This window comes from Eucalyptus grandis, chromosome 10, assembly GCF_016545825.1.
Source record: "Eucalyptus grandis isolate ANBG69807.140 chromosome 10, ASM1654582v1, whole genome shotgun sequence".
Lineage (NCBI taxonomy): Eukaryota > Viridiplantae > Streptophyta > Magnoliopsida > Myrtales > Myrtaceae > Eucalyptus > Eucalyptus grandis.
Window position 1 is genome coordinate 7,984,066 of NC_052621.1, and position 13,321 is coordinate 7,997,386.

Consider the following 13,321-nt stretch of genomic DNA (forward strand, 5'->3'; position numbering starts at 1 on the left):
GACTTATCTTTCCCTCAGTGACCGAGTTTGGAGAAAGAGGAAAATAGGCAAGTACAGGAGAGTTGATTGAGTTCTTCTACGATAGAGACTGGTCATGGAATCTAATGTTTTCTTGGAATTGAATTGATGAGATTGTTGGTACTGGTCTCCATCGCTGAACAGGGAAGCCCTAACACGGTTTTCAAAGAGTTGATTGAGTTTCCTCAACCAGAGAGATTGTCAAAGACACTTTTTTTTTTTTAGGAAAGAGATAAAAGAGAGAAATACTAGTACGTAAGTATCACGGGCGACTTTTTTCCAATAATACAGCCAAAATTATTCCAGTGGTTCCAACATTTCTTGACTAATCGAAGTTGTGTCAAAGATAAATTCTCATATCCTCTAGTATCATATCGTATCGTATCGTATTGTATCATATGCATAACACCGTCATTGGAATGCACGAGAGGTGATTAGTCAAAATTACACAAATGAAACACATTTCCACAGCATGATGACACTAAATTTGTTAAATTCCTCTGAATTTCTAATATTTGTAATATAATAAATATGAAACATGTTTGATTATTATAATAAATATGAAATATGTTAAATTCCAAGGTAGAAAAATATTTAACTCTTCAATTGAACTAATTCATTAATTCAGTGTGAATCTAAAAAGTAGCCAAAAAGTAGCCAAAAAGTATGTCGAAAAGGTATATTATTGAGGCGTGTCTTATGGCAACAGGTTTGAATGAATTGTCTGAATTGTACCTACGAGCCCTCTAGCTCTCCATGGATTAAAAATTAGACTCCGTCTAGTTGAGGAGTGGCCATTTCTTTCTTTATATATTGGATAGTTAATACCATCAATTCAAAAAAAAATAATAATAATAATAATAAAGTTCAAAACGCGCTGAGGCTTTAGCCCGAACCGGTCCGGACCGAACTGATTAGCTTCCGCACGGGCCTTTTTTCTCTTTTATAAATTTCGGTCCGGGCCGAAGATCCACTTCGGGCCCAGCCCGCTCGGCCCATTCTCAACCTTACCTTCCCCGTCTTCTGCTTTTACTAATTTGTAGCCGAGCCAGACGTTTTTTTTTTTTTTTTCGGTTCAAACCATCTTTTATTTTGTTTCTAAAAATATTTCAGGTTTTCAATAGTCATTCAGAATGTCAAACGTGGCATTTTTTTTTTTTTGTGTGAACAGGTTTAACATTGAATGATTGAAAAAAAAAATTTGCAGGTCTATTATCTTTTAGAAAATTACACCTAATAAATTGAAGAAATAACATCTACATGCTTCGAGGCTAGTGGTAATAACTCTATAAATTTTTTTTTGGTCAGTCCTACTGTATGCCTACTCTACACTCACATTCAGACTTTTGCCCTGCCTCTTGCAGGGCGTGGGAGTCGAAACCCATTCTTGAAACTTACTCGTCCCCACCCCATCCCCCCTAAGAATATGGGGATTTGAACCCCTCATCTCCCCATTCCATGTTGGAAGGGTGGCCACTGGGGCGAATCGTTAATAACTCTATAAAATTCCATGGACAAAATGTGTTCTCTCCTTCAATTTCACAAGTTGTCTTCAATCTCTCTTATGCAGCCAAAAACTCTCAATAAAAAATTTCGGCTTGACATGAACGCCATTACACTTCTGAACGTAACACTACCGATACCTTTTAAAAGAATAGATTCAAAGGCAGCATATTAAATTACTATAGCAAGTCCAAAAAATGCAGAGTATCACTTTTTTTATTAAATTATACCCTAAGTTTCCGACATGATTCACATTGTTAGCATTCCATACACTATTGACTAAATGAACTAGTGACATCCCACATAGATGGAATAATGAATCTGAGCATGTCTTAGAAAGGTTTCGTCTGAAGTTTTGTGCAAATCTCGACATCCCTCGAATGTTAAACGATTAAAAGGCAAAGCCAAATACAGGGCTCAATCAATATGACGTAGGACCCCCTTATGTTCAAATATACAACATATTTTTCATCCTAAAGTGCCGACAAATTGAACGTGGTTGGTCTAAGTCGCCGCCCTCCCCGACCCGATTGGTATGAATCCCTATGTGAATTCATGCAAATTTTTTCTCACGCTCTCAACCTGTCTGTTCGTCTCCATACGGAGCCACCCTTGGATTTGGAAAGAGCCGTCCGATCCAAGAAACGGTCCATGGAACCATGAGGAAGCAACCTCGATCCAAGCCGGACCCCGCCCTCTTTTTGCAGAGAGATTTGGACCTCATAATATTGTCTGGTCGGTGTTGTTACAGCCGAAAACGAGGAAAAAGCAGAAAACCAAAAGGAAAGGAGTGACGTGTTGTACCAGGACAGATTTCCAGCTCTCGTTCTGCACGCGACAGATTCATCCTCTCAGCTCCATTGAAATCTTTTAACTGGTTCGTCGAATTTCCAGTCTTTTTCTCGCGTACCCACTAGCAGATTCTCGGAATCCTGCAGTGGGTACCTCTCGTTTTCTCCAAAAGGTTCGCGCGTTCTTCGTTTCGTTGCTGCAAAAGAACCAAAGAAACCGAAAGTCTTGATTTTTTTCTTTGGTTAACGTCGGGCATGGCTTTGTCTGGGGTGGGTTCGTCCGTGGTTGAGTCCCACACATCTCCATGCCTCTGTTTGGTGGATTCGAATTCGATGGCGAGAAAGCAATTTTCTCGGGTGAGTTCGTTGGGGAGTTCGTTTCTTGATTCGTGGCACGACCGGCGAGCGGAGGCCAGAGCGCTCTCGACGAGGGCTCTGAGACGGAGTTCCTCGAGGAAGCGACAGCACAAGGAAGGAGGAGGGCTTGTTGTTGTCAGTGAGCTGGGTGGTCAGTATGAAGACAGTTTTGAGGATGTTAAAACCGTAAGCATTTCAGAATTTCATCCTTTTCGTTCTTCAGATATCAGCGCGCTGCATGATGTGTGAGAGCTTGAGAACACTTCTAGATGAGACCTGTTGTCGTAGTGAATTCATTAGATCGCGTTATCCATGGAGATTTCAGAACATTCAGGACATGTTTCTTAATTCCTTGCATTTTTGGTATCTGGTCTTAGATCATGTTTTTTCCTTTTTGGCCTGGAACAGAGAATCTATTTCTGGGTGAGAAATATTAAATGCTGAGAATTTTCACTTGAACTATACACTTTATAATGTCGCAGTTATGCCATCAGGCCTTTGGCCTGGTGAGTCAGGGTTTCGGCGTGTTTGGTATATATCCGAGGATTTAATCCTAGGGAGAGCGAAAAAAACTAGAATTGTGGTTATCTATTGGTTTCTTTGATTGTATCCAAATGTCTTGTCCCTAGATTTGATGTGTGAGAAAGATTATATACCTTTTATTCGGCAGCTATTTCAAATTATGTGTGCAGCACTGTTGAATCCTAGGACTATGGAAATTCGACAATTTCCACAAGAATTTATCAGGTGATTGGTTCTGTTCTTGCTACGGTAGAAGCAGCAAAATGCAATGTACATGCACTATCTTGGACTTTGTGTGGGCATTTTTTCAAACTAAAACGACAGTGTCTACGTTCAAAATCAGTCAACCGGAGTTCATTTAAAAAAAAAAAAAAAGACTTTTTCTGAATGTTCTTTTAGCGTGAATATTTGCGTAATCGATAAGCCCCGTTAAGTGAATATCCATAGTCCAACAACCATAATTACTGCTGTTTTCCAGTTATGTGTGCCTTGGGTTTTAGAGGTGAGTTAGCTGGAACTTTGTGTTTCTTATCTGCAGCAAGTGCTCAACTATTTCACATACAAAGCGGTGAGGACGGTTCTTACCCAGCTTTACGAGATGAACCCAACACACTATAGGTGGTTTTATGAGTAAGTTTGCTCTCCATCCTGTTTTATCAATCTATCAGCATCAATACCTAGCAAGTAAATTGCTGTGTTCTAATGGAAGGATGACAGTATCTTTTTGGCAAACAAATTGCTGTGTTCTAATGGAAGGATGACAAAAAAGGAAATTGCTGTGTTCTCTTTTTGGCAAGATGTGAGAATAAATACTGCAAATTCAACGAACTTTTTTGTACTTATCGTTTGCTAAAAATGACTGGAAAGTTTTTAACAAACAAGATTAGGAGAGACGACAGCCAACTGATGCCCTATTTCATGACAATCATAATAGTGATCCTAGATGTCGACACTACAAGCCGCTTACTAAATGACGTGGTTTCCTCAGTTTCATCTAATGCTCTGAAGTTATGCTTATTGTTGAAATTATTATGTTCCATTTGTGACATGTATTCTTTTATCTGATGTTGCTTCAACTTTCCAATGGCAAGTTTCGTCGCGGACAACAAGCCTGGAGAGGGAAAGCGTTTCATACGAAGCCTTGCTAAGGTAGTCTTCCAAACTTAGAAAGTCTATCAAATGACAATGATGTCACACAAAGAATTAACTTGATATATATATATAGAGAGAGAGAGAGAGAGAGAGCATGTGGAGAATGTATGACATGGGGCTTCCTTCTTCGATTTGCAGGAGAGACAGGACCTTGCTGAAAGAGTGATGGTAACGCGTCTTCACCTATACGCAAAATGGATCAAGGTACCGAAGATTTGCATCGACTAGTTCATAAGGATCCAATTAGGGTTGAAATTAGTGCTCACGTTCACAGTTACTTGTCTGCGCAGAAATGTGATCATGCCAAAATATACAAAGAAATCTCCGACGAGAACTTGGAGCTGATGCGCGAACGGCTCATCGAGACCGTGATATGGCCTGGAGATGATACCAATACCGAGAAGATCGGATGATCAGTTGCCCCATTTGGCTAATAAATCCGCAACCTTTTGATCCCTGTTTCAACGCTACCTTTCCCGATTCAAGTTTCTCCATGCCCACAAGACCAGGCAAACCTGATTTCGTTCTCCATCTATGAACATCCAATTTGTTGCCTGTAAAGTTGTATATATTGGAACACCAGCAACGATCTAGCTTAGTGAAGAACCGTGGCTTCTTTATTAGTTTTGCCGAATGAATCCAGTCCATCGATCATTTTTTTTTCGTTAGAATTGACAATGACAGTGCAGTGGCCGGCCTAGAATTAAATTGTTCTTTCCTGTATTCACATAGACCGGTGGATATCGAGGCCTGCTCAGGTGTATGAGTTATGCTGCTGCGCACGGTCTCCTAAATTGTTAAAGGGGTGGATTGCTAGCTACCCGATGATGTTATGCCCTGTAGAAATTGTTATTTAGGAGAATCAGACTTTTTCCGGCAGTTGGCATTCACTTTGGAAGTCATTTTATATACCTCAGCTGCGCTGTGGGTGTTGTTAAACCTAATCAGTTAACATAACGCGATGGATACCTTGCAACCTCATTGTTTTCTTGTCTTCACAAACTCTCTTTTACTCTGAATCAATCCTGAAGCAATACCGGCAATTACCAACAAAGGGCGCTGGCTATTTTCGCCCTGATCCGGTAAACATCGGAGACTCTGGTTTTTTGAAAAATAAATTAGGCGTCTTGACAGATCTTGGAAATTGAGCAGGCATGTCCATTTGATGCTCAGTAGTCACCATGCGTTCGCGAACTCCTGCTTCTGTGGAATTTTAAGGTTCCAGAAAAAAGGAGAAAAAGGCCTCAATCAATTCTCGAGTGATTGTTGCCCTCATTGAGCTCCAGAAGATCATTTCTAACTTAGCAATACAATAGCAGCGCAAAGCAATATCCAAGCACGGTCTTTTGCATCTCAAAATTTTTGAATTTACAGAAGTTATCCGCATATATATATATGTAATGCAGCACCTGCGGACACTCTAGGGACGACATGACGCACTCCACAGCGTCAGTTTACAACCGTGGTCAGTAGAAAATCAAGATTCCAAATACTGGATTTGGAGCAGTGAATTTCCAGAGGCATCCCAGGTAATTGGCAGGGTACCATAAAAGCTCCCCGTGCTGCTTCAAAGTAAAACTATAATTGCAATCTGCTAAACCTGCAAAAAGGTTGAAAGTTTGTGCATGATCAACATGATAACAGGCAGAAGCATGATCATCTGCGTACCCTCTATAGCTTTAAGCAGACGACTAATGATGGCTCTGTTAAGACTTTTTTCAGAGAAATGCCAATTCATACCATGATTTACAATTGTAATAGAGCAACAGCATCAAGCAAAAGCAAAACCACAGGATTTAGTTCAAAGAGAAAATAAGGTTGTGTCATTGGATTTAAATGCAAACGTAAGTGTAGGACCACTCTTGGACATGAAAACTAAGTGATATTCCAGCTCAATTTACCAATGTTAGACTGGTAAAAAACCAGAAGGGAAACAAACAGAACATCTAAAGCAAGATCTAGATGAAAAGGACATGAAAGAATACCTTTTTTCTCAGTAATTTATGGGCCAACAATGGAAATTACATTGTGCTGTCACCATATTTCATGCATTGACTTAGTGTTGCTCTTACTCGAAGCTGCACCAAGTAGAGGACACAGGAATGGTCAGCAAACTACCGAATGCAAGTGCCCATTTAATGCACATTAAGGTGATAGATCTTTTGTATGACCTTTACATCCAGGCAGGGGTCGTTGACCATGCTTTTCAATTGCAAAATTATCCCAGCATTCCGTAATTTTAGAACCCGACCAGCCGCACCAGGACAGTATGATGTAGTGAGATTAATTAGGACCCAGATAGATGCTGTTCGTAACTGGTTGTCATTGCTGTGCAAAAATCTCATGATAAATGGTTGTGTGTTCATTCCTCCATGTTGAAACAGTTGATCCATGACTGCATCCTTTTGAACTTTGCTGCCACTTGCAATGTTGCTTAGTGCATACATTCCCTGTAAAAGATGCATGTTAGGATTCAACCACATGCAGAAGTAGTGTCAATATAACTCCTCATGGTCACTTGTACACCTAGAAATTCTCATACCGAATCTTCAATTTTGGTGAAAGAAAATAAACATGGCATTGAGACAACCCATATTGGAGAGCAGTTCCAATATGCAATGTAAAATCTACCGAGCTACTATTTTCATATAGAAGACTAGTAATACAGGAAAGAAGCCCTCAGAAATGAGATTCAAATAAAAGAACAAAGAAAGAAAAAGAACTTCGATGGTTCTCTCACTTAAAGCATATTTTTTTGGCAGACAAGTGTTTCCTTGATGAAAGTGAAAATAAATGCTATGCTTAGGATAGCAACTACATAGGTGGTTGCCGTACCAGTGCAACATGACAGCTACGGACTGCAGTGCACAGCCCGACAACAATGAAGGGGCTGGCTAGTGCCATGCCAGGCACGTTGTTCCAACCTACCAAACACTGTCTTTGGATGCTGATAACAAAAGAACCAATAGAACGTTCTACTTCCCAAAAGACAACGGAAATATTTCAGTCTATCTTCAAAACACGGTCTTTTGACGAATCCAAAATATAAGTTTTGAAGCCAACCATTCAAATGCTAGTAACATTCACCTAGAAGGCTAAAAATGCCCGAGACACACATATCAAATAATCTGAACTTGATTTCAGTATATCCGCTTGGTCTCAAGTCTAAGACAAAATGTATGTCAACTTGTCTGGAACTAGGGTCATCAGCCTCAACATACTTCTCCACTGGTCTCTTTAGGTGGTTGGCTCCACCAGTAGCTTGACAAGTACATTCTTTTGACACTTTTGAATCATTTTGCTACTACAATATGAAGAATTATGCCAAAAAAAAAGAAAAAGTTCTGACCTGGATACCTATTTCAGCTTTTGAAGCATATTGCAGCTGCCTTCCTATAGCATCCAATATAATACCATTCTCAGTAAATGCATAATCAACAGACTGTACACATCCGTCAACAAGATTGCGAACAAGAGCCAGAGCTTGCTCCTGGACAGCTGATTCTGGATCTGCAAAATAAGTGCAGGCAAAATTTCACTTGTGCCAATGACATATTGTCATGCTAGAGCTAGAATTTATTAAATCAGGTTCCACACCATACCACGGATAAGGCTTGCTAATGCGGATGCTGTGATTTCTGACAGAACTACTTCCTTACATTTTCTGTCAGCAAGGAATGTCAAGTTCTTCAAAGCCCTTAAAGAGTGTGACCTTACAACTGGATCCATTGCCATTGACAACTCAGCAAGCAGCTTAACTCCTCCACAATGTATAAAATTGGACTTACGTCTTGTGAAGTCAATGACAATATTGCTAATTGCACCAAGTGCTGCCAGCTGAAACCCAAAAGGTAACGTGATAAGTACCAGTATACCAGAGACTTCGATGCAAAAATGTAACCACAGCAAAGTCACAATTTAAAAGGAAAAAAAAAAATAAAGGACGAAGAAGAAGGCAACATTCCATTGCATATTCAATATTCAAGCCACACCAAATTAATTGGACATAGACAAGAACGGGCAAATGAAATAAAACGGGACACTGATTGAAAAACAACAATGGAAATTATTAAACTGCTGCATGTTGGCTTAGAGGCTTAGGGGCATAGAGAAAAGGCATCGTTCGAGGTCCAAAAAACAATGCCACCAAATTTCTTCAAGACAAAGAAATGAAAAAAAAAAAAAAAACCTTTAGGAAACACAATCTGATAAGTCTTGCCATTATCCGTTAGAATAAAAGTGAATGATATCCTAGAATAATACATAAACTAGAGGGGGGAACTTTGACTTCCCAAGCCTCTGTGGTATACGACACCCTCCACCCAAATACACTGTTAACTCCAGAAAATTAATATGAAGATCTTAAACCACAAACTAATCAAGATGACAAGAATATGAACTTCTGAGGCCAATTCTTTAAGCTGGCAATCTTAAGATCTAAAGAGATTTCAGATGTCAAGGGAGTCGATAGTGCATTTTCCTGTAACTGACTGCTGAATTTCTAATCAAGCAAAACTAAAACCAAACCCCTTCCTTGTAGTGTTATAACATGGTGTTGACTACCAGTTCATGAACATGGAGGAGCATTTAAAGCCAATTGAAAGTGCACATTAGCCCCAGTAAACAATCAGTAAGGTGACAAAATATCTGGAAATGCTAGATAATTCATACCTGAACAGAAATGGAAGGATCGTGCAAAAGCTGCAGTAATGGAATTATAACTGTCTCGTTCATAAAATAACCTGCACTCAGATTCTGAAAGATGTTTATGAGAATATAATAACCATTACTAACTAATGTATAAATTCAAAGTTTAGTACTCAAAATGCAAACCTTGACTGACCGAGAGAGACTTCTCAAACAAATGCAAGCCGCAACTCTTATATCAGTGCAGTCATGTCTTAGCGCATCACTTACCAAGTCAAATGCCTGCACTATTGAGAAACGGTAAATCTTAAAAAATAGTAATATACTAACATATCACAATAACCTTCAAAGTGAAAAGGTAACATCTATGCAACAGATCTCACTTGGCCCCTAATCAATAGACAAATAGTGTCGCATTCGACTCAATAATAAAGCATCTTCTAGTAACAAACAAATTAGATGGGGTTTGGTTGCCGCATCCACACTTACTCAACCTTCGGCAAATGCTGGCCATCCATTACATTAGGCACCATCATAAAGTAGAAACAACAAGATATGCAAAGTACAAAAATAGTGCATGGGCATATTTTTATCACGTTATTGCAAGGCTATGCCTTTATCACTTCCTGTTCCCTGATTAATAATCAATAGAATGTCAAAATATCACCAGCAAATTAAATTCTAAACTCAAATATCATAATGATGCCCAAGATCTCTTTACTTGCATTACCCTGCGGCGAAGATTGCTCGATACCGCGCATGCAAAAAATGGCCTAAACTGCACATGTGCCCATTGAGTCCAGCCTTGTGGATATCAAGTCTTCAGCTTTTCTTTGCCAGTAAATTTCCATGATGGTTTAAAAGTATGCCCTTACATCAGATCAAATAGTTCAAGGAGGACATGCAACTAGTGTCTAGGAAAAAAACGATTCATCAATAAAATGGTCACACGAGCTACCCAAATGAATGGAAGAAAGAAATCAAGATGTAACATCAACTTATCGACAGATGAGCAAGTTGTGCACCAACACCAAATAATATACCTGCAGATCCAGTAATTTTGACCGGCAGATCTCCAATTTCGAGCATATATTAGCCAATGCTTGCAATATTCCTTGGAGACGCTTTGGACATGACAGTCCATTTTGCAAATGGAAGCAAAGTTTATTGATAGCATTAGCCTCGAATGCTAGCTTCTGCAGATCTTCCTTTTCCTCAATCAAACTCGACAAGGCAAAAGAAGCTTCATCTCCAACTTGCCCAGGATCTTCCAGAAGCTCAAGTAAACGATAAATCAATTTACTTTCAAGCTCTATGCCTTCCACATAGCGAGAAGAGGTCTTACTTACAGCAATCAAACATGCACAGGCAAGTAACCTTGTGCGTGGAGACTTATCAATAGTGAATTTAATTATGAGATTCAGTGCTCTCCCATTTTCAAATTCCAAGATTTTAGGAGTAACTTCATGGTTATTCTTGATTATTGCCGTCAAAGACTCCAAGCTAGCATCTCTTTGACTTACTGAACCTCCTATTAAGTCTACAAGCTTCTGAAAAACTCCGGCTTCATAAAGTGCCCACTGTTCTGCGCTCGTCTGACAGGAATGTGTGATGATACTGGCTCCAAGTCCAGTAACGTTGTCATTCTTGCTATTCAGCAGTGAAAGAAGAAATTCCAAATTTTGATGGTCAAGGAAATCATATTTGGGAGCCAATTTTGACTGGTAAATCATTTTCAGTGATCGAGCACCAGAATCCACAACCTAGAGCACCATAGAACAGTTAGATACACACTAACCAAAAACATGACGTACTTCAGAACAACTGGATAAATATTTTGATATATGGAGGAAAGAAGATCCAGGAACTGCTTAAATTAAGCACACAAAAAGGATGAAAACCGGTCAAAAGTTTGAAACTACATCTAAAGTCTGGAGGAGATCCTATAAGTTCTGATACACCCAAATAACAATTGACCTTCCGAAGCAATACAAGCAAACAAGATACAGGGGCGAAGGAAGGTAAAGGCCTGGTGGCAATATCTTATCCGACAATAGAACACACTAGTGGTTTGTCCTTTACTATGTATGCAGAAATAGAAAATCTTGGCCTTGCACATTGTATGTAGAATTCTCACACATTACAAATTTCCAATTTTCTACACAGAAATACGATTACCCAAAAAGATCATTTTAACTATGGCCATGACCCCCCCTGTGAAACATGGAATATGAAGCCTCAGGGTAGAAATGTCTGGTACACGAAAGAGAATTTAAGTGTATTGCAAATGGGCATTTACCTGATCCCTGGGTAAAAGTTTTGCTGGAAAATCAGGTCAGATATATAACACGCAGCTCTAACTAACTTATACCAGACCATCTAACATCCATACCAATCGATGTAATACAGTATCCCCAAGAAACAAGTGAATATAAGCTAACTGGTGGAAAGGACAAAATTTGTGACATCAAAATCAAGAGGTTGGTACCAACTTCCACCTCAAGAATGTATAAGAACTGAGGCTTCTGAAGTCAGCAATGACCTCTGATAAGACAACGCTTAAAGTAGAAGTGCACAACGTTTCATTTGGAATCCAAAGTGACATATCATTATCCAACAAGGTCGCGTTTACCTTCTAGAAAATGAACAATTTTCCACAAAGGACGACTTTTCAAATAAACACATGACAAAATATTTACTAAAGACTCGAAGCTATGTGAACATCAAGCGACCCCAGCATACATTTCCCAATTCCAATCGAATGAATGAACAGATTCACACACACAAAAAAAAGAAAAAAAAAAAGCAAACAAGAACTCATTCAGGCAGACATCGTTAGTACGGATTATTTAAATCGAGCTATTTCCAATGAACAAAAAAACGAAGTTTCATTCCAACAACTAGAATCAGACGAAGGCGAGATCCGCAGCTACCTTCTCATCCGGACTGACGAGGAGCCGGCGGAGCCACGGCAATGCGCCGGCGTCCACCACGGCTCGGACCCCCACGTCGACGCCGCACGCGAAGCTGCCGAGGGCGGCGGCGGACTGGACGAGGAGGTCGTGGCGGCGGCAGCAGCAGGAGCCGTCGCCGTCGCCGTCGCCGTCGCCGTCGTCGGAGGCGTCGGCGAGGACGGCGGCGACGGCGGGGACGGCGCCGAGCTTGAGGTAGGCGAGCTTCTTGGTGCGGTTGCCGATGATCTGGTTCTTGAGCTCCCTCAGGGCGCGGAGGCGGGCGCCGCGGTCGGGGGAGGCGAGGCGGGAGACGAGGTCGGCGGGGCGGCCGGAGGAGGTGGACGGGGAGGCGGAGGGCATTGCCGGCGCCGGCGAGATGTCATGCGACCCCAGGGGGGAGGGAGGGAGGGATTTGCGGGGAAATTCGTGCCTCGGTGAAATTTGAAAGCTGAAGAGGAGAGAGAGAGATTGGGCGTTTTTATGATTGATTGATTGCCCAGGGGGTTTCGGGGGAGGGGGCCGCCGAGTAGAGAGAGCTTTATTATTATTATATACGGGAGGCCCATGGGAACGGCGGCGTTTTCTTGGACCATGCGTCCACGGTAATGCAAGGGAAAATTCCCGCAGCGCCGGGCCCACCGTATGAACACCGGTACGACATCCGACCGCGATCGATACTAGACAAGTTTTTGACCCCAAAAAAAAAAAAATGAAATACTAGACAAGTTGATGCAAAAGTAAAGTGGGGGGACCGAACCTGGCTCATTGAGATGTGTTTGAGAGATGGCACTTGAAGCATTGATATGACATTGAGCAATTGATATATTTAGTAGGTACTTAACTCGTTAATTTAAGTTTTGAATGAAAGAGGACCCAATTAGAAATATTAATGGATTCAAATTTGGACTCTTTATCGGTGATCTTTGCAATAAAAGTAACAATTCTAGCAAAGGACTTAAAGCTTCGCAATCTATTACCTAGTTATAACATACCTCGAACATTCAGTTAATTCACGATGGATGTGATGAAGTTCTGATTTTTAGAATGCCCTTTTGTATGAGAATTGGCTTGAACTTGTGAACTTATCATTGCCCCTTCCTAACTAAATTACAATACTTGAAGAAGAGGACGATGGTTCTCACCACCATTATGGGTGTGTTTATTTGAGCGGACAAATTTTCTACAAATTAGTTTTCTGAACTTTCACATGTTTGCTTAACTCAAAATGATCAATCAACATAAATTCATTTCTGATGAAAGAAAATATACATGGTTAAAGTTAGGAAAAAAGAATTCCCTAATCAAAGTAGAGGAAAACATTTTCCTTTTATTATGAAATTTTTCATGAAAATAACATGCCCTAAATTATTTCCATTC

At 40.4% G+C, this 13,321-nt stretch overlaps 2 protein-coding genes across 2 annotated transcripts; one reads left to right on the top strand and one right to left on the bottom strand.

Moving 5' to 3' along the window:
• Nucleotides 1-2,277: 2,277 nt before the first annotated feature.
• On the top strand, nt 2,278-5,163 carry LOC104421515 (chaperonin-like RbcX protein 2, chloroplastic). The gene is made up of 5 exons (XM_039303483.1): nt 2,278-2,855; nt 3,730-3,821; nt 4,283-4,340; nt 4,482-4,547; nt 4,634-5,163. Exons 1-5 carry the CDS (start codon nt 2,568-2,570, stop codon nt 4,754-4,756), a joined length of 627 nt encoding a protein of 208 aa, XP_039159417.1. The 5' UTR covers nt 2,278-2,567; the 3' UTR covers nt 4,757-5,163.
• Nucleotides 5,164-5,587: 424 nt separating this feature from the next.
• Nucleotides 5,588-12,429, bottom strand: LOC104421516 (armadillo repeat-containing protein 8). Its single transcript, XM_010033489.3, has 9 exons — nt 11,924-12,429; nt 10,034-10,753; nt 9,177-9,272; nt 9,015-9,098; nt 7,946-8,180; nt 7,693-7,853; nt 6,515-6,793; nt 6,329-6,421; nt 5,588-5,943 (listed from the first exon to the last, which is right to left on the bottom strand). The coding sequence occupies exons 1-8, from the start codon at nt 12,302-12,304 to the stop codon at nt 6,365-6,367; spliced, it is 2,013 nt and encodes a 670-aa protein (XP_010031791.1). The 5' UTR covers nt 12,305-12,429; the 3' UTR covers nt 5,588-5,943; nt 6,329-6,364.
• Between the last annotated feature and the right edge of the window lie 892 nt (nt 12,430-13,321).